Source organism: Thamnophis sirtalis, unplaced genomic scaffold, assembly GCF_051295495.1.
Source record: "Thamnophis sirtalis isolate CommonGarterSnake01/CBP01778 unplaced genomic scaffold, rThaSir2_p1.2 scaffold_8, whole genome shotgun sequence".
NCBI lineage: Eukaryota > Metazoa > Chordata > Lepidosauria > Squamata > Natricidae > Thamnophis > Thamnophis sirtalis.
In genome coordinates this window covers 26,139,263-26,161,678 of record NW_028261388.1, presented here as the reverse complement: position 1 = coordinate 26,161,678, position 22,416 = coordinate 26,139,263, and the positions used below count along the sequence as shown (strand labels likewise).

At 37.7% G+C, this 22,416-nt stretch overlaps 1 protein-coding gene across 2 annotated transcripts in view; it reads left to right on the top strand.

Annotated features, from left to right (window-relative positions):
• Positions 1 to 6,595: 6,595 nt before the first annotated feature.
• The window catches only part of DCLK1 (doublecortin like kinase 1), a 160,130-nt gene continuing 144,309 nt past the window's right edge, over positions 6,596 to 22,416 (top strand). For both annotated transcript variants that reach the window (XM_014062629.2, XM_014062630.2), the window contains exons 1-2: positions 6,596 to 6,884; positions 14,830 to 15,218. In XM_014062629.2, the coding sequence (XP_013918104.1) occupies positions 14,843 to 15,218 (376 nt within the window). In that variant the 5' untranslated portion in view covers positions 6,596 to 6,884; positions 14,830 to 14,842. The remainder of the gene's footprint in view (positions 6,885 to 14,829; positions 15,219 to 22,416) is intronic.

Genomic DNA, 22,416 nt, shown 5'->3' with positions numbered 1-22,416 from the left:
AAAAATTTCACAAAAAGTACTTAAAGAAGTAATTACAAAAAAATCAACTTATAAACAATTTTCAGTTTACACAACTTTAGAGGTTATTTTTAAAAATACATGTATTCTGTTTTATGGCTCTCATTCTAAAAACTCAAACAATATAGTATGTACTAAAGAATACTGCAACTTAGTTTGCAAATAAGATGTCAGACAGTTTAAATGGCTTACAAAGAGCTTTCTTTTATTTAAAACAAACGGTCTGGAATATTATTTCTTAGAATTCAACTCTTACTCTGATATAATACTGTAGTCATAACAGTCAAGCTTAGTGTCAAAAGAAAATCTTTCTTCAGCATTTCAAAGATTCAGGGTTAATTTAACAAACCAATAAGCAGACCATCACTGTAAAATCATACTAGACACTGTAAAGTCTAGTATATATATAATTGGTATCACATTTGTAGATTAATACATTATGCTAATATATGCTTTGTTAAGCCATAGATTACCGAGAAAGCCACAAGTGACTAAGGTCACATGTTGTGCTTTGACTTACAGCAAGAGACATAGCTAATATGTGTATATTTTAACAGAAGAGTGAGTGAATATTGGAGATTGTAACATCTACTTGTACTTTTGAATCATTGGTAAGAGTTACATGATGGGACCAGTCACTGTTAAGGTAAAAGGTAAGGTTCCCCTCGCACATACGTGCTAGTTGTTCCCGACTCAAGGGGGGCAGTGCTCATCTCCGTTTCTAAGCTGAAGAGACAGCGCTATCTGAAGACGTCTCCATGGTCATGTGTCTGGCATGACTAAATGCTGAAGGTGCATGGAACACCATTGCCTTCCCACCAAAGTGGTCCCTATTTTTCTACTTGCATTTTTACATGCTTTCAAACTGCTAGGTTGGCAGAAGCTGGGACAAGTAACGGGAGCTCACTCAGTTACACAGCACCAGGGATTCGAACCGCTGAACTGCCAAGCTTTCTGATTGACAAGCTCAGTGTCTTAGCCACTGAGCTACCATATCCCCTCCAGTCACTCTTATCTGTTTCTAAATGAGTCTCGCTTTAAGAGTCAAATGAACTTCCTATTCCTTCTCTACTCAAGATGTAGTTTAAGAAGCAGTGAAGCTTTCCCATCCTATTTCTTAATAAACCCTTTTTTATTATCTTATTTTATCCCACCTGTATTTTTGGTCAGCCCCTGAAACAAATGTAATGTCCACTACTATTCATTTAATTGGGCTAAAATCCTTCAAGATGGGCCTGTAATGAGACCTTCTGCTAATTACTCTTTCAGCATATTGCTTACATTCAAGGAATGTATTTTATGACAAAGGCTCCTGCTGAATTTATTTCTCCAAGAGACAGAACCCTTTGCTTGGTCTTAGAAGTTGCTGAAAATTATCCAGTTGTTGGTCAGGGATGCGTCTGTTTTCCTTCTTCTGCCATTATTGTTTCAATTCCTGGCTTTATAGAATTTAGCATCCAAAGGCAAGCCAATATTTCTCCTGATTTATGTGGTCATTCTGTGTAATGTAGCAATTCTTCTTCAAACTTTTACAATAAAAAGAAGAGAACAACAATCCATAAGAAAAACAGACAGGCCAAAATTCTGTCAACAGAACTAGGGAAAAAAGCAGCACCCTCAAAGCTTTAGATTTGTATTTTGGATACAGAATAGCTGTCTGTTGCATAAAACAATGTTCATTTATTCAGCAGCTGTTAAAAGAGCAGACAGCCAGAACAAAGGTGGTCCAGGCCCTGGAAGCCTTTCTTCCATACCCATTCTAGCTAGAGTTCTTTATACCAACGTAGGAATTCAACGTGCCCTGCATAATTTAGGAAAGCACATATCTATATATAATCCACAGTATTTTCTTTCAAAATTCTTTCACAGATGCTGGGAAATATTCACACAGTGACAGTCCTAAATGCAAACCAGCAGCATAAAACACACTCATCAAAGCCAGCTCTAAAAATGATTCTATACAATTGGAAGTATTTGGAATTTTAAAAACCTTGAAAAGTATTAATATAAATGGGAGTCGAAAAAATATTTCCTGAAGATTTCTTTAAAACATTGGGGTGCAAAAGGTAAAAATATGTTCCATGAGGGGAAATTGCAGTAAACTTTCTACTTCCAGTTCGTGGTCTCATGTGGGTCCACAATAAAATTGTTATTTCTCCCCCCCAAAAAAATTATTTTATTTTAATCCATCTTCCATTAAACAATGTTGTCATCTGGGTACAAATGTTTGTGCAATAGCAGTTCAAATTTACAATTATATTCATTATTTAATCTTAGCTTAATACCAACACATTAAATATCTGATACTTTACATCTCTCAGCTCAACCTACTTCACAACTTGTTATTGTGGGAGAAATAGGAGGAGAAAAATGTTTGCAGTCTTGAGTTAATAGTAAAAACAATGAAGGTGGGAAATAAATAAACTAAAGGCAAGATGGGATAATAAGAAATATACAGGTAGTCCTCAACTTAAGACCACAATTTAGCCCAACATTTATGTTGTTAAGTGAGATATTTGTTAAGTGAGTATTGCCCCATTTTACAACCTTTCCTGCCACAATAGTTAAGTGAATCACTGTAGTTATTACACTAGGTATAGGTAAAGGTTCCCCTCGCACATATACGTTAGTCATTCCCAACTTAGGGGGCAGTGCTCATCTCCATTTCAAAGCCGAAGAGCCAGTGCTGTCCAAAGATGTCTCCGTGATCATATGGCCACCATGATTAAATGCTGAAGGTGCACAGAACGCTGTTAGCTTCCCACCAAAGGTGGTTCCTATTTTTCTATTTGCATTTTTACATGCTTTCGAACTGCTAGGTTGGCAGAAGCTGGGACAAGTAAAGGGAACTCATTCCGTTACACAGCGCTAGGGATTCGAACCATTAAACTGCCAACCTTTCTGATCGACAAGCTGAGCTACCATGTCCTTATACATTAGTGACATGGTTTCCAAGCATACAAGTACAGATTAGGTGAAACCTGGCTCAAAAACAGTAACTGTGAGAGGGACCTTGGAGTCCTAGTGGACAATCACTTAAACATGAATCAGCAGTGTGTGGCAGCAGCCAGAAAAACTATTACAATCCTTGGTTGCATAAACAGAGGCATAGAATCAAAATCATGTGAAGTATTAGTACCACTTTATACAGCCTTAGTAAAGCCATACCTAGAATACTGCATCCAATTTTGGTCACATTACAAAAAAAGATGTTGAGATTTTACACTTTTTTCAAAGAAGAGCAACTAAGATTAAAGACCTGGAGACTAAAACATATCAAGAACAGTGGCAGGATTTGGGTTTGGCTAGTCTAGAGAAAGAAGGACTACTGGGACATGATCAGAGGTGGTATTTAGCAGGTTCTGACCAATTCCAGAGAACCAGTAACTGGCCCCAATCCCATCTATTCTCTGCCTCCTGAGTCCCAGCTGATCAGGAAGAAATTGAGATTTTACAGTATCCTTCCCTGCCACGCCCACCAAGCCACGCCCACAGAACCAGTAGTAAAAACATTTGAATCCCATCACTGGACATTATAGCAATATTCCAGTGTTTGAGAAGTTGCAACAAAGAGGATGAGATCAATTTATTTTCTGAAGCACCAGAGGGCAGGCTAAGAAACAATGGATGGAAACCAGGGGTGGGTTCCTGACAGTTCTAACCTCTTCTATAGAAAAGGTTCCACAAATCTACAGTGCCATTTAGAACCGGTTCCAGCTCTCTCCCCCTGCCCGTCCGCACATCATCAAGATGAAGAGCAAGAGGGGGAATTCTGGGAGTTGAAGTCCACAAGTCTTAAAGCTCTCAAGTTTGAAGATCCCTGGATTTTTTTTAAAGGGTTAGGGGTGCAAGGGTCTTGTAACTTGACAGCTTTAAGACTTGCTTGCTTCAAATGCCAGAGTTTCTGAGCCAACATTTTGGTTGCTAAGCAAGAACATTGTTAAGTGAGTCTCACCACATTTTACAAGTTGGCCATGCCCACCTGATCACATGGCCAGCAAGCCACTTCCACAAAGCAGGCCACACCTACAGAAGAGGTTCTAAAAATTTTTGAAACCCACCACTGATGGAAACTAATCAAGCAGAAAAAGAACCTGGAATTAAGAAGAATTTCCTATCAGTGAGGACAATTAACCAGTGGAACAGCTTGCATTCAGAAATTATGGGTGCTTCATTACGGGAGGTTTTGAAGAAGAGACTGGACTTGTCTTAAATGGAATAGGATTTCCTGCTTCAGGGGACTGGACTAGAAGCCTTCCAACATCCCTTCCAGCTCTATTCTGATTGATTGATTGAGGTTTGAGGTTTATTGGACTTATATGCCGCCCTTCTCCCAAGGACTCAGGGCAGTGTACAACATAAAAGAAAACACATATTACAAAAATTAAAAGGGACATTAAATAAAGTATCCCAAAAAACCCAATTGATATTTACAATAAAATTTTAAAAATTAAATTAAAATTATTTAATTTGATTGACTTAGCTTGCCAAAAGGTTGTAAAAGCTGATCACGTGACCCTGTGATACTGCAACTGTCATAAGCATGCCAAGTACCTGAATTTTGATCATATGACCACAGGGATGCTTCAATGATGATAAATGTGAAAAATAGTCATGTCACTCTTTTCATTGCAGTCGTAATTTGGACCGGTCACTAAATGAACTGTTGTAAGTCGAGGATTGCCTATATACCTTGTCTAATTTATCTCTAAAATAAGTGGAATTTATGAGGTATCATAGTTGTGATAATATGATAAATGCTGGGGAAAATGAGTTTAGGGGCTTAGACCCCCTTATGTGTCTTGTTTTCAAATTTTGGGGCAAGTTTCTTTATGCTATATTCAACATTTAAAAAGCTCTTTTTTGTGAACTGAATTCTTGTTGGAGCAAAAAATGCAGATTCAGTGGCATCCTAAGGCTCACATTATCCCTGCCTTACATTCAAATTATTTATCTTATATAGACTGTAAAAAAGATGTTCTATCAGGACTTGATACTATTCACTTTCCACACTAGATGGCAGCGTCTAGTTCCATGATGGGGAACCTATGGCACGCAGAGCCCTCTCGGCGGGCAGGCGAGCCTCACCCCAGCTCAGTTCCACTGCACATGTGTGTGCACCTTTCACAATCCAGCTGGTTTTCGGGTCTCTGCCATGCATACACAGGAGGCTGGGTGCATGCATGGGGGAGATATGCACACATGAATGGAGGGAAGCGGGAGCATGGAGGGTCACGCTCACATGCGTGGGGGTTATGCGTCCATGTACGGAGAGCAGGAGGAGCGCAGGGGGGGGTCATGTGTGCATGCATAGGGGGGCGGGGCACATGGGAGGAGTTGCAAATGCATGGCATCATGAGTGCGCACATGAGCACATTTTTGGCACACAGCAACGAAAAGATTAGCTGTCAGCGGTTTAGTTGATCTGAGCTGGTCCTGAAAAAAGCTAGAGGGCCACACCAGTTAAGTATTTGGACCCAGACTACAAACTGGTCTATAAAGTGGAGGGGGGGCAGAGGAGGGTAACCAAGAGTTCTTGAAGACAATGGAGAACACTTTCATATTTTTGCAAAAATAAAACTCAGAGATATGTCCATGCAGACTTTGACAACCAAACTTGTCTTTCTCTTTAATCTTACTGAAACAAGTTGGGAACTATTCAAAGATCATTTACCGGTAATTCAAAGAATTTACCCACTTAGCATCTTCACTCTCCCTAGATGTCGCAAACCATGAAATAAAGCAGAGAACCTCAATACTTGTTGGATAGGTTGCCCTCTTTCCTAACTATTCTCTGTATTTTAATGCAGTCTGGTATTCTTTAATATGGAAACTACCACGGGAAGGATCCATGAACCATGGCCTAGTTATGGTAGCAAAACACAGTATCTTTGCACAAGCATAATGAATTACCAAGTACCCAAGTATGTGACAGCTTACCATATTTTCTATCCCAGCCCTGTGGTTCTTGGTTCCACATCATATGCAAACCTAGAAACCTGGGTTGCATAAACTATGATTAAACTAACTGTGGGCAAACATCTCCTTAAGTAAGGCTTGAAGAGTAGAGCACATAGCCTAGTTATGGTAGTAAAACACAGTATCTTTGCACAAGCATAATGAACCACCAAGTACCCAAGTATGTGACAGCTTAGCGTATTTTCTATCCCAGCCCTGTGGTTCTTGGTTCCATGTCAAATGCAAACCTAGAAACCTGGGTTGCGTGAACTGTGATTAAACTAACCGTGGGCAAATGTCTCCTTAAGTAAGGCTCGAAGAGTAGAGCATGTCGCCGTTTAATGTCCACTTACTTAGGAGTAAGACCTGTTTTATTTCAACGGGATCCCTACCAAACAAACAGGACCCCAGTTACGATGTAGAGGGCTCAATTGGGTGGCAAGTGGGTGGGGACAACGTTTGCCGCGTTCCCGGTTCTTCGGGGTCTCTAATTCCGCGCGGGGGAGAACAAGGGCGGAGGCGCAGGCACCGCCCTCTGGCAGATGCAGCGTGCTAGATTTGCCTAGCCTGGTGTGAAGAACCGCATTTCAGGAGGGACGGGCTAATGCAAATCGCTCCCATCAGCGGCAGGAGAAGAAAGGCGAAGCAGCTGTAGGGAAAGGCTCAGCAGCAAATTGAGCCGGCGGAGAAAAGGAGACAGGCGGAGTCGCACAACAAAGCCAAAAGCCAGTTAAGCCTTCCTTGGGCAGCCTCCCTTGCCAAGCTTAAGGAGCCCGGGTAGCACAGGACTGCTGGTGGCCGTGGAATCTGGGCTTTGTCTTTTGAGGTACCCACCCCTTTTGCAGCAAACAAGTCCCAATTGCTTGCAGTGGCGAGGAGAAGCACGACTTGACATTTTCAAGGCACAGGTAAGCGTTTTGCGGTAGTTTTCAAAGCTGTTCCCCGCCCCATCCCTAGCAGAAGGCAGCCAGAAATCGGGTTGGGATCCCTTCCACCTTAGCTCCATGCTCGTCACGCCCGGCAGAGGTTTGGGTATGGAAAAACGTGCGCGGGTGTTTTCGCATACCTGTCCCCATTGTTTAGGGATGCGTGTCTTGGAAGAACGAGGCTTGGGGGTGTGTGTTGCTTTAGGGGGGCCCTTTTCCTCCTGCCTCCCACAATGAGGAGGTGGTGCTGTGTAATTTTAGCACCATTTTAGGTTGGGTAGTTTAAACCAAAGGGATGGAGGGTTAGTGATGGTGGTTTCCTCTGTGTCAACGAGGGGAGATTTCATTGTGTGGATCGTTCCTGTGGGGAAGCAAAGAGGTTGAATTTTAGAATCGACATTCCCAGTTTTAAATTGCTTCGTCTGGTAATGGATACTGTGGAAGATATTCAGCTGAAAAAATGTGCCTGCACCTCTCTGAAGCTTTGACGGGAGGAGACTTAGGCTAGGCATGGATAGCTGCAGCGTGTTTTAGAAATGGGCAGGCAGAAACAAGGAAAATGTGTCCCATCTGGTAACATGGTGGCAAATAATGACACTTTTATAAGAAAAGAGAGTACAAATATATATATATATATTTTCCTCCAATTAATTAGCTAGAAAACGTATTATCTCTCCCTGAATCTAGGTGGTCCACGTGTCTCCCTAGTCTATATTTAAAGCCTTTGCGCCACATTTTAAAGGGTGCCTTAAATAAAACAAAAATGCTGTTATATAACCGAAGATGTGGGTTTTTTGAATGCCTGCCTATTCTTCAGTGTCTCTGGATGATTTGTGGCTTGATCTGTGTCATTTATTTGGGTTTGCATTTGATAGATTTATGAAATCACCCACCCACATTTGCAGGGTGTGAAATCTGTCTGTAATAGATGTATGTAGTGTGAACGGTGGGTACCAGACACTCTACAGGGTGTGTTCAGCAACCTGTAATCAGTATGAAGACTGATAAATCACATGAAAATTTTATTTTATTTTATTTTAAAAAAACATGTTGGCTTTAAATGCTATTTTTGGGTCTTTGGTTCTAACTCTGGTTTAAGAACATTAGGTTCTTGCCTTTCTCCTGTGATGCATAGGATGTGAGGAATGAATAGGTGTGCTGTGGTAGAATGGTATCCCGATTCCATTTTAGGAGTTCCTACTGAATGATACGATTCATATTGAAGAGAAGATTCCCCCTATAACTTTTATGGTCTTTTCAGATCTGTAATTAGTCTGAAATATTAATCTTCAGTTTTATTTGCTTTGCAGAATACATTTTCAGCACTATAGCTTGAAATGATAGTTGTAATGCCTTTCTAATGTTATATGTATTCTATATAATCTCCTCCTTGGAATTTGAAAATACTACTGGTTTGATTTTGGCTTTACCTGGCCCTTCAGCCTCCAGACACAACATAATTGCTGCGTCATAGTTATTGTTACATCTCATTATCATCTTTGATTAGATAGGACTTCAAATGGTAGCTTTACTTTTGAAACTAAAAATAGAGGATCCCAGTGTACTAGTATGTATAGCTCATTGTCTAATTCAAGATAATAGTACATTCACATTAAGTCAACATGAACTGCCAATTGTAAAAGGACAAGACTTCTAAATGATGTTTGGCTGACTTCACATGGTTTATTAACTCATACCATGATATAGCATCTTGCTTGAACTCAGACATTATGATTTATAAACCATGGTTTATAGATTTGTATGATCTGTAATTCCAGCCTTGCTCTTCACTCTAAAGATTTTAATGTCTTTAGTTTTGAATCTAGATGAGAAAGTTGGGAAAATGCCCTAAGTCTCACGATGCTGCCAAGAAAACTATATGGATGAAACCTCTGGGACTCAAGCTAAATTTGAAGATATAAGATATCTAAGATATAATTATATTATATCTAAGATACAATCTTAGGTTTATTGGTAGCAATTGTATTAATGAGTTCCTTTAACCAGACTTAAAAAGATGATAAAACAGATGAAGAATGTTTGGCCCTCAAAATAATATTGAACTAGTTTAGTTGGTATGGTGATTGAACATAGGAGTTATGATTTAATAACATTTAGAGAGCTATGTTCCCTGTCTAAGCTAAACAATCCTTTTAAATTGATATCTAGAACTCCTAGTCATTAACACCAATTATGGAATAGTAGTCCCATCAAGCTAGGAGGACATTTACCATGTTAGTTGGGAACTCTTCTACTCCCATAAAACACACACACACACACACACACACACACACACACACACACACACAGAGTTATATGTAGCCTACTCAAATGATGATAGATGTTTACAGTCATATATTAAAGATGCCCATATTTTTTAAAGAATCTTTAAAAATCTGGTGCTCTCCTCCAAATTCCCTATCCCACAAAGTCCAGCAAAAAAGGATGGTCTTCCATTGCTTCCTATAAAAATGTGTATATTAGCCTTACCTCAAAGTGTAAGCTCTTTCACAGGGAAGGCCAATGACATATTCTAACCCTTCTTTTGAGGGACAACTGCCTATAGCATTGTCTCCTAGCTAGATAATGTAAGGTGAACATATTCTACTTTGAGAAGATGATCCCAAAGGTAGCAAGAATACCAGTCTTATAAGTAACAGCCAGCACTACAGTATGGAAGGCCCGAAAGCCCAATAAAACCAGTGCAGCTCTTGCAGAATAGGTGTTAAATTCTGCTGAACCAGTTAGCCAGCAAGTAAGTAGATATATTGTGTGCCAATTGAAGGTTCTGGCTAAATTTTAAGAGCATCACAAAATAGAGCCAATTGCATAGTCTGAAAGATGACAAGGGCATGAGCCAGTGTCTTCAGTCCTGTCTGCTCCAAGAATGGCGACAACTGGTAAATACACCAAAGCTAGTCAAAGGTTCTAGCCATGAATCTAGCAGGAACTCCAGATTGCATATTTTTCTAGGGCAATGGATTGAGAATAAGAGATGGGCATTCCGTAGTGTAATATCTGGAATAGTATCCTGGTGGCTAAAAGTGCTCTTTATATTCATTATATTGGAAATCGGCAACAGGGAATGTTTCCACTTTAGTTCCTTACTGATACATTTTCAAGGAGTAATTGTCAAGAGAGCCAGTTTGGTGCAATGATAGTTTTGTTCACTCTTCAGAAGTGGACTATAGATCTACACAGTAACAAATAACTCTGCACATCCAGATCTTGGTATGCCCAGTTTATGTGTATTATGAGGGAAGTAAATGGCATCATTTGCACATTGTATTAAGTTACTTATATTTTTTGTAGCTTTCGTCCATTTGAATAAGTCACAACTGGCTGATTTAACACAGCACTAAGCCATAAGCCATGCTTTATAAATTACAATGTCTAGCTTCATATAATGCTAAGCTAAAGCAAATTATGTCATGATTTTATCTAATGGTATATTTCTGCTATATTTTTAATGTCTGATACCCAATTTAGGTTGGGGAAAAAAGGTGTGATTGGGTTTAAATTGGGTTCTCATCTAAAGTTAAAAGTAAAACTGGATTATAATTTCTATTTGTGGAAGATAGGAAAACCTATAGTTTTAACTATAATTATAAAGTGCCTGAAAATAGATGTTGCTGAAATGAGATTTTTTTGGACAAATATTTTGAAATTTTTACTACCGTATGTTCTATTTTTCTGCCTTTTCTGATCATCCATTTAACTGTTGTTTAATTATTAGTAGGAGGCATCTACTATTTTTTTCTTATTTTGATTGCAAAGTAGAATGATAAACCACTTTCAAACTAGACGTATATATTACAGATGTTTGGTGCAATTTTTGCATTTACTAGCCTCACTTTCTACCTGTTGATTTGGAAATAGGCTGTAATGAGTCCAAGGCAGGGGTGGGTTCCTGCCAGTTCTAACCTCTTCTATAGAAGAGGTTCCACAAATCTACAGTGCCGTTTAGAACTGGTTCCAGCTCCCTCCCCCCGCCCATCTGCACATCATCAAGATGAAGAGCGAGAGGAGGAATTCTGGGAGTTGAAGTCTTAAAGCTGTCAAGTTTGAACACCCCTGGGGGGTTTTTTTCTAAAGGGTTGGGGTGCAAGGGTCTTGTAACTTGACAGCTTTAAGACTTGTGTATTTCAATGCCAGAGTTCCTGAGCCAACATGACTGGAGGAGGAATTCTGGGAGTTGAAGTCCACAAGTCTCAAAGCTGTCAAGTTTGAACACCCCTGGGTTTTTTTTTCTAAAGGGTTAGGTGTGCAAGGGTCTTCTTGTAACTTGACAGCTTTAAGGCTTGCACACTTCAATGCCAGAGTTCTTGACCCAACATTTTGGTTGCTAAGCAAGAGCGTTGTTAAGTGAGTTTCAGCACATTTTACAAGTTGGCCATGCCTACCCGGTCACATGGCTGGCAAGCCACTCCCACAAAGCAGGCCACACATATAGAAGAGGTTCTAAAATTTTTTGAAACCCACCACTGGTCCAAGGCCAATTTATTCATAGAATAGAATTGAGTTCTAAGCTTTTCATGACACTGCCATGCTGAATATGCATATTCTATAACATTTCATAACATGCATGTTTTTCTATTCAATAAGAAGAAAAATGTGAGTTTGAAAAATTAATTTAAGCATGATATAAAAATTCATACAAGTAGATAAGCATGGTGTGAGTCACTGTGAGTGAGTGAGATGGGCGTTCTCTAAATTTGATACCATAGCACTCATGTCAGGAGCACCGAGGTGCTTCCGGGTTGAAAGGATTAGCTGGTGACATCACTGTTGCCTGGGAGATGCCCAATTGGGGACTCCTTTCATGGTAGCAGCTAGAGCGAAGGATAGGAGCGGCACCCCAGGGCAGCACTTGGTCTCAAATGTGGGCTTTCTAGTCTCTTGCCCAGAATCCTAGCCACACGAGCCACCATACTCCTTTTAAAATTTGACATAAATAAATAAATAAATGATATGGTGGTGCAGGGGTTCGAAAATAGTATTGCAGGCAAACCCTGCCCACAGCCAGGAGTTTGATCCTGACAGGCTCAATGTTGACTCAGCCTTCCATCCTTTTGAGCTTGGTAAAATGAAGACTTAGATTGCTGGGGGCAATAGGCTGACATTGTAAACCATTCCGAGAGTGCTGTGGAGGGGTATCCTGTATAAGTCTAAGTGCTATTGCTTTTTCTATTTTTTCCAAAAGTAACATTGACATTATATGCGTATTCTTATGAAACTGTTCTTTCTTAGTAAATATGTTTAGAATTGCAGTCTTGTCGTATTAATCATTCTGCAGTGAACTAAGAATAGACACAATGCTGCAGGATATGTTTGCTTGTCAATATTTTCTCACTGTTGTTCAGGGTCATAGTGTGACGCTTTGCATAAAAACTTCCCAGGCTGAACTCTTGCATATTGAAGACTCTTGTCTGGAATTAGGAGGGACGCACTCAGCTAGAATAAGATCGTGATGTCCTGATGCAGACAACGTGCTAAGTCATAATAGAGTTTGCGTAGCTTTGACAAACAATTATATGTTTTATTCAATAAATCATAGCTCATGTACTGTTTGAACCTAGCTACTAAATGAGATTGACTAATAGCACAAAGAGAGCTCCCTGTATAGGAAGTGTTTGTGTGTGTGTATGTGTGTGTGTGTGTGTAATTGTGATATGCTACTTAACCCTGAAGGTTGTAAGCTGAGTACAAATAAAAGTGGTAATACATTAATATAGTGAGAGATTGACATCACAAAATAATGAAAATATTGTGCCAAATCCAGGGGACTAAAATTTCACCAAAGGCACGAGGGGCCTTCCAAAAAATGGTTTTGTACAGATGTCCAGAATATCATGAAAGGTATAATCTATAACATATAAAATATATGCCTTTGCCTTGGATGAGTTATTCTGTAGGAGAGGATGCCCTACAGAGAACACCCTTTGCAATTCACCTCTTGATAAGTAGGAGAAAATACTGTGTGTTCACCCAAGTTAGGCAAGCAGAAATTGCTTTTTCTGGGTGGGTGATGGTCTGAGAGATACTCCAGTTCCAAGCCATATGGGTAATAACCTGATTTAATCAACTTCTTTGAAATGTGGTATCATGTGACAATATCACAATTCTCCAATCGGGATATTTTGCATCTGCAGATGGGTTTTTTAAATTAGCAGCCTGCAAAAGTGAATTACAGAAATCCATGTTCAGGAGGATAAACATAGACAAGGTTTGGCTACCTTCAAAAAATTTTGTTCTGGTAAATGCCACAACTAGACTAGCAACTGAATCTGGGCTGGTGCTGTCACAGATTCCACCTGTTGTTCAGTCAGGAACTGTGACTCCAGGAAAACTCCCAAGTTGCCAATTCTCCATTGGAAGACTGTTGAATGAGTAGCCACTCAAATTGATGTGTGTACCTAGCCCTCCTACTGCTCTAAGACAACTAAATAAAATGTCCCTAGAGGTTATCTATATTAAGCCTCAATAATCTAATATAGAGCTAGTCCTTTATATACTATTCTGGGAATGAATAAATCTCAATCATGGAATTTATTTTTGAGTAAGACATGTTTTGGCTTCAATGCAATCCCAATGTAATAGAATTACAGTAAAGGGAAAGCAAATGATTGCTTCTATTAAGTTGGTGGTAGACAGTGTTGCTTTGTCCAGTTGGGTTTGTATAGGAAAAAATGATATTCATTTTAACTGACTACTATACTAACAGGAAAGTCAGCATTTAAATAACAGTATTGTAATTCAGTATGTTTATTCTGATCAAGTGGCAGAAGCTTGGCATGATAAATTTATCCATGCATAATACATTGGGCACTGTAGCCTTCTCAATGGAGAAGGAAAATCATTTTGTCATAGAAATGGATTGTAATAGGGTGGGAAAGAGAACACAGATTTAAAAAGAAGTCTTAGAAAAGAATGGAACACTAGTGTAGTGGATTATTTTGAGACCTGAGTGTGTGTTGTTGATATCTTTTAGAGCTAAATTGTACTTCTGGGTATTAGTGATATAGGAATTAATACTGTAACATTTTAAAACTACACATTGTATAGAGTAGGATAACTCAAGTTCTGTTCCCTATAGATATTTGGAGTTTAGTTCTCATAGTTCTCAGCAATAGCCATGCTGACTGGGAAATTTTGAGAGTCCTCAAAATGGTCCTAACCTTTTTGCTGTCTTGCTTGTGTTGGCTCGTTGCTAACCTTAATGAAGAGGTCTTCAAACTTGGCAACTTTAAGATGTGTGGACTTCAACTCCCAGAATTCTCCAGCCAGCTGGCTGGAGAATTCTGGAAGTCCACATGTCTTAAAGTTGTCAAGTTTGGAGACCTCTGCACTAATGTTTTGCTACACAAGACTTAACTGACAACAGTGATTGGCTGTAGCAACGTCTAAGTGACTTTCACTTTTTCGGTTATGAAAGTTTACTTTGAAGTCCAAAAAAGTGACATCCTACTAACCAAATAATTACTTTAAAGAAACCCAGTCACTGCATCACTGGAATTAAATCTGTGTATCGATTATGTTACAAGATAACATTAGCTGGATAAATCTTTAGCTCAACTGAATGAGGAATTTGTATCCTTCAATTAGATTTTATTATTAAATCTTATTTAATAATCTCAGATACCAATATAAAAGGTAATGGAGAAAAGATTAGGTTGTATGGATGGAGGAAAATAGCTTATTTAAAAAAGAAAATTGTTGCCTTTATCTCATATATGGAGAAAAAAAAGATCATCCAAAAACTAAAGTAGTTAATGTTGGCCACTGGTTTTCTTAGCTACCATTCTTGAAAGAATTGGACAGATTCTGTGGCTATAGAAAAGTCCTTGCTATCCTATGTTAATAAAGCAATTATTTCATTATAGCTGTATTGATAAGCTTCTCCTTTGTTCTTCTCCCCCTTTTCCAGATTAACTCTAAAAATGTCCTTTGGGAGAGATATGGAGCTGGAACACTTTGATGAGCGTGACAAAGCACAGCGGTACAGCCGGGGGTCACGGGTGAATGGGCTTCCTAGCCCGACCCATAGTGCCCATTGCAGTTTCTATCGAACCCGCACCCTACAAACCCTCAGCTCTGAGAAGAAAGCCAAAAAAGTCAGTTTCTATCGCAATGGGGACCGATATTTCAAAGGGATTGTATATGCCATATCTCCTGATCGCTTTAGATCTTATGAAGCCTTGCTGGCTGACCTGACCCGAACTTTGTCTGATAACGTCAATCTGCCCCAGGGGGTGAGAACCATCTACACTATTGATGGAGCAAAGAAGATCACCACTTTAGACCAACTTGTGGAAGGTCAGTATTTAAGCAAGGGATGCAATGTTCCTGTGTAAATTGTTCATTCTTCTGCTCATGATCTCCTTTATGATTCTCCTTTTCATCGCTCCTTTTGCCTCAGAACAGCAATCTTTTGGGGTTACTGAGTGTCATACTCCATTTTGTTTTGTTTTTTAATATTCCTTCACATGGGAGAAGGTTCAACACACCTAAGGGTTCCTAGGCTTGCTGAACCTTTATGCCTTTATATGGAAGGTATTGTTTTAGCCACATTGATGAGAACATTTATGTGCTTATAACAGATATAAGAGAAATGATGGTATAGTAATGAGTATTACATGTACAGCTCCTCTACCCTTTGGGGCCTCGTTTTGTTCTATATTGGAAGAAACAGCAGCAAATGAGTCATAGTGCCAGGAGTTTTTCCACATAAAATGATACTTATGAACACGTCTAACACTGGCTTAGTTTCCTGTCCCACCTGACTTTCTCCTTCTTCAAAAGAATAAATAGATGGGTAGCAGCCACACAAGTAAGCTCTGGCTTTCAACTTTATTATTTTCAAAATAATTCCCATGGAAACTGTTCGGAAATGAAAATGCTGTGAATGCTTTGTATGGAAAAATGCTCTCTTGCTTACACACACAAACACAAATTAATAATTTGGGGGATCAGGAAGGAAGCACTTTGTCTTCTGGTGAATGACTGAAACCACCACTATTAATTTTGTGAATCGTTGATTCTTCCATGATAGCTATTTTTTAACACCCTGTGTTACCTTCCTCTTTTTTAAACATAAGGAATTCAGATCCCGGGTGTATGGCAGTTTCTATAATTACATTTAACAAGGAAGCCTCTCCTATTTTGGTTTTACAGAAGTTATTTGCAGATTTTTCTTATTGCATATGCAATTTCTAAACTGCTTACATAAAGCAGTTGAGAATAAAGTTTTAAACAGTAGAAGTTGCAACTTATTTCTAAGTTGATATAAGATTTTTGTTTGTCTAGTTGTATATTTTAAAACAGGTGGAACCTTCACAGGTTTTACTGGCAATTTTTTTGCCCAATTGTTGGTTTCATTAAGCTGTTATATTTATCTGGCTACTTACCTGATTTTGTAAAAAAAAATCTCATGGCAAAGCAAAAGCATGCAATATCTTTATTTCTGATTTGTATAGATCTTGTAAACCAAATTCTATCTAAACTCATATATTTAATCAGTGGACATTAATGGATATTTTTTGTCAGTTATCATTCCTGAACAAGTAAATAAAGTTATCATTGGTTTAAAGCTTCTCTTTTCAAGGTTTAACATTTCAGATTTTTACATTTTTTTTCTTGGAACTTTGATTCTAGTCATTAGTCATCCTCATGTTATTCTCTGAATCTATTCTATGGAATGACCAAAGCAAAACGAAGTGGCAGCATTATTTTCTGGGATTTGGAAAGAGTATTCTTTTTATTTAATCTAATATTTCATTTGTCCTTTTTCACAATACTCAGTTTCTAAGCATTTGGCATTCCAAAATCTTTTTCACAAAAACTATTAGCAAGCTAGATAGCCATTTTCCTATACTGTGGTTATTTTGTTCCTTAAGTCAAGAGCGTTACATCTGATTACGTTGAATTTTATGTAGTTATTTTGTTTTGCATAGCAAGGATGTTTTAAATTGTATTTGTTTTCTAAGATAGTTACTGTACCCACTTTTGTACCCATCTACATGTTTGTTAAGAACTTCCTCCACCTTTTCATCCAATTCAGATTAGAGTTTCAAGACTGAATTTAGATTTTTCTTCCAGTTTGGTGAAAAACTAATGATGAACCTTTCTTAAGGATTTCGCTAATAATTCCCTAATTTCTTCTCATATCCTAAGAGGCAATTAATCTGTCTCCAATATTTTAGCAATTTAGTAGTCTACTTTTTGCAGGATCTATTAACACTTTCATAGCAAAGCCTGAATTTCATTAATTAAATCAAAATAAGGGTTTAACTGTGAATGTGTAAGGGTTACAAGTAATAAAACTAAGTAGTGGGCATCCCTGTACATTAATATTTTTTCTGCAGGGGCAAAAACAGTTTAAAATACTGGCAAAGATTAAAAAAAACAGAGATTTTGCAAGGGCAAATCATAGGTGCTAGATGGAGAAATTCTATGGCTTTCTAGCACCCATTAGAAGCAGTCTAAAATGATTCAGATACTTTGATAAATCAAGTTATCAGCTGCTGTTTAGGAGTCATGTTTCTGCTACATTTTTGCAGTTAACTGTACTGCACTGTATATCAGAATCTATGTCTTATCCAGATGTCCTGCTAGATTCAGTCCTACTTTCATAAAGCACTAACCGCATTTTTAAAATAATATTTTAATAAAAGTTTACAGATACAGAGATAAACTAATACAAATGTAGGAAAAATAAAGTTGTATAGTGAAATGACTTTACCTTTCAACTGGACAAGTAGAAACAATTTCAATAACTTTTCATTTTCTCTGATGTTCCCACAAAAAAATCTGTTCCTATATTTTAACTCTTATTCATAAACTAATAAATGTCATTCAATCCTAGTAAGCAGAAGTCTACTAAGAGCTACAAAAACAGCAACACATATATTTTAACCTTGATCAAATAAGCCAATTTTACATTCTTTCCTTTTGTTTTTAAGAATCTTGATATTTAATCTGTTTAAAATGTCTCATAGTTGATTTTTTTCACTTCTCAAAAAATCTTTTCATTTGTTTAACACATCTTCTGTAAGGTAAGAAAGACATTCACATCATTCTTCTGATTATATGTCCCTTTTAATTACTAGGACATCAGCCAGTTTCATTTTTAAATCCATTGCTGTGTCTTTTTTTATATAATTGTAAATTAGCATTTTTAATTCCACATTTTTATAATAGGTAACCTTAAAAATAACTTCTGATTGCATTATTTCCATAAATTCTTCCATATTTTGCTTCATTGTATATTAGTCTCTTTTCCTTTAACAATAATCTTTAGTATCTTTAGTATTTTTCTGATTCAAGTGTTCAAATTCAGAATTCCTTCTAATGTTTTTTTTTCCTACTCAACATTTTCACATGGGAAGATTTCTTATACTTAGTTTCAAAATCTTCATCTATTTTTTATAGAATTTTAAACAAACCACAGGAATGTATCTTGTAATTAATTTTGAGATACTATTTCTCAAAAATAAGGCACTTTACTCTGTTTATAACTTTCCAAAACCAATGTTTTAAGCATACTTTTGCTGTTTATTCCAAAATAAGAATTTTTTAAAATTCCTTAAATTTACATACCTTTATTTCACCAAAGATAGAAGGAAATTTATCTAGTATAATGAAATTGCTTTTTTTTTTAAGATTCCTAATATACAAAATTTCACTAATAAGCTATTTCAAGCAGTGATTAAGAAAGAAAGTATGCAAACAAAATGTTCTTTTGAAGGCTCCAAACTACACTCTGGGCAAAGGTGGTGTTCCTTTGGCTCCCATGGCTCTAAAATATGTAGCAGACCATTCACTTACAGTCTCCTGATGAGCTCCATAGTACAGAGCACTTCTGAGCAATCCCAGATCATCTCCTTGCTCCAGAGAAGAATTCTGAGGAGCTTATTTGTTTTCTATCTCCTTGTTCTAACACAGTCATTGGCTCCACTCTCAATGGAGCCATTTTAAATATTCCATTGCTTCCTAGTTACTCAGAAACTACTAACTTCACAATACTGTCAAAATACAGGGAAAGCATCATTTGAGAGTTTATACCTCTTGAGCTTAATATTAAATGGTGTACTCCCAACTTTTCTATTTCTTTTTGAACATATAGAGCTTATGGTTAATATCTATAAATAGGTGAGCATGTAATATTCCATTTTCCAGTCCCTTTTTAAAAAAAAAATAGACAAACTGATCTAGTTATACACCAAATATGTTACTAGGTATTATCAATAAGCCCTGTACAAGACTTGGAAATTATTAGAGTGGTTTGATAGAGTGAGCAACAAGAAGATATTTGAGTCAGGCAACTCTGGACCAGACCATTTGTGGAAAATTGTGATAAAAATTCATAAACATGAATTTGTAATGTTCATAGGCTTCAAATCCACCTTTGATTTGATTTCTAGACTCAGATTACAGGAGACATGTTCTCTTGCTATAAATGTTTGCTGTTACTTATATTCAACGGTGAAATGCGATTCTGTTTTGTCTTTAAATCATGTTTGTGTTCTTGTACCAACAGTTCATGTTCACCTTTATTTTCCATACTCCAAAGATTAGGAGGGCGCAAAACCACAGCCAATGAACCTTATGATCTTTCAGTATGTGGTTCAGAAATTTGTTATTATAACGATATTTCCATTTTCTTCCTATCTGCAGTCTTGTATCCAAGGTTTATTCTTCAGAATTTTTGTCTCCAACTTCACAAATTCAGTTTAAGCCCTTCTGATCCAGCTCACCATGCTTAATAAGTGCCAAATATATTTTTACCAGCAGTCTACTAATGAGCTGTGTAATTCAGACCTTGATTTCAGAAACCAAATATCTCAACTATAACATTTTTTAAGTCAATCAGTCATCTGTAGTATTATATATTATCTCAGCAAAGCTGTTCTATGGTTTGCAAAAATAAATTAAAACATCATGATTCTAGAACTTACTAGACTTTCAAATGATATATGTTGTAGCTGTTGTCAGCAATATCATTAGTTCCCACAGAGATTAGCAGGAGGTGGCAATTAACAATGGATTTAATCCGAATTGGAAATACTTTTGTTACACCCTCAATCCATGTTTGTGTCAGCCAATAATCTGCATGAGCTGGCAGATCTGGCTAATATACATTTGTTTTTGTTCTTTATAATAGTGAATCACTACTATTGTGATTTCTTTTTGCCTTCTTGAAAGCTAGTTATGAATACTCGCTTGTATAGTTGTCTGTCTGTCTCTGTCTCTTTCTCTTTCCATCCATCCATCCACCCACCCATACATCCATCCTTGTGGTCTATTAACCTCTGTTTAAGCAGGCAAGAGTTTATTTCTTTTTGTATCCTTCTCAGATTAGCTAAATTTACATTGTTTACTGAGAGTAAAAAATGTTTAAACACTGAGACACCCCCCTCCTCTCTGCACTGGTAGACTGCAATTACCCTTCCCTGCTTATTTTTGTTGCAAGCTTGCTCCTTGGATACTGGCTGCCATTTATTGCTCCTATTTTTAGGAAGCAATTATTCAGATTACTCACAGAATAGTGTCTCTCACAACATACCCTTTTTCGTCAACAACTTTTAGGACATTACCTTTTGTCCCTGGTTACTTAAACACAGAGTTTTAGGTCTCTCTCTCTCTCTCTCTCTCTCTCTCTCTCTTGCTTGTCTCTCTTTCCTGCCAAAATTCTGTTAACCTCTTCAATATTAATCTTTTAAATATGCAAAAAAGTGTATGAAGCATTAATGTTAGATATTAATTAAATGTACTGTGATTTAAAGGACAGTTTCTGATAAACTGGAGAACTATTCAAGGGTTATTTATTCTATGTATACATAGAACATAGAGCATCATCAGAGTTAGTAGGGGCCTTGGAGGTCTTCTAGTCCAACCCCCATGCTCAAGCTGGAGACTCTATACCATTGCAGACAAATGACTGCCCAGCCTCTCCTTAAAAGCTTCCAGTGATGGTGCACCCACAACTTTTGAAGGCAAGCTGTTCCATTGGTTGTTTGTTCTCATTGTCAGGAAATTTCTCCTTAGTTCTAGAGTGCTTCTCTCCTTCGTTAGTTTCCATCCATTGCCTTCTGCTGCTTTGGAAAACAAGTTAACTCTTCTTTGTGTCAGCCCCTCAAATATTGGAACACTGCTATCATGTCACCCCTAGTTTTTCTTTTTAGTATACATACCTAATTTCTGCAACTGTTCTTCATATGTTTTAGCCTCCAACTCCATAATCATCTTTGTTGTTCTTCTTTGCACTCTTTCCATATATATATATTGTGGTGACCAGAACTGGCTGTAGTATTCCAGGTGTGGTCCAGGGGTGGGTTCCTGCCAGTTCTAACCTCTTCTATAGAAGAGGTTCCACAAATCTACAGTGCCATTCAGAACCAGTTCCAGCTCCCTCCCTTCGCCTGTCCGCATATCATCAAGATGAAGAGTGAGAAGAGGAATTCTGGGAGTTGAAGTCCACAAGTCTTAAAGCTGTCAAGTTTGAACACCCCTGGAGTTTCTGAGCCAACATTTTGGTTGCTAAGCAAGAGCATTATTAAGTGAGTTTTACCACATTTTACAAGTTGGCCACACCCACCCAGTCACATGGCTGGCAAGCCACTCCACAAAGCAGGCCACACCTACAGAAGAGGTTCTAAAAAGGTTTTTTGAAACTCACCACTGGTGTGGTCTTACCAAGGCCTTATAAAGTAGTACTAATACTTCACATGATCTTGATTCTATCCCTCTAGGATTGCATCGGCTTTTTTGGTGGATGTAGCACACTGCTGGCTCATATGTAAGTGATTGTCTAATAGGGCTCCAAGATACCTCTCCTTCAGTGAATTTTCAACTGTTAAAATATTATACTCATTGTATAATATTTGTAGCCTGTATGAAATGTATAACATATACAATCTATATTTTTATCTTTTTAGGGATATGTTATTAATAAATAGAAATCAGTTTTATCATAAAATACAATAGTTATTGATAACTAGTTTATAATTATCTGTGTCCTATATCTTTATTTTTGACAATGTTTATCTTCAATTGAATTCTTGAACATTGATTTTATCTTGATTGGAGGTGAAAACCCAACATGCTGCAAATTGTAACACATGCATTTTGCTCCTAGGTGCTATTCAGAGGTTGACTTCCAAAGACCTATAAGGCTTGGCCCTTGGCTTTCACGAAGGCAGGGGTTCTGAAACAGCACTTTAGGGTTATTTGTCCCTCCCCAAAATAACATGAATGGCTTCATTCAAGTTGGGATTGGCTAAGATATCAATGTGCCTCTTACTTTTGATATTATGTTTTAATTTATATTTTCCAGGATTTCTCAAACTTTGCAGTATTATGACTGCTCCCTTTGAACTTGTGGAGGTGAACCAAAGAGGAAAATCTAGAGCAAGCTATGACCTCTCATTGTGTTTTTAAGAAAGCTTGCAATTCTGTCTCCCTACCTTTAATTTTTGCTGACCCCGTTTGAGTAGGATTAAATTAAGGGAAGAAC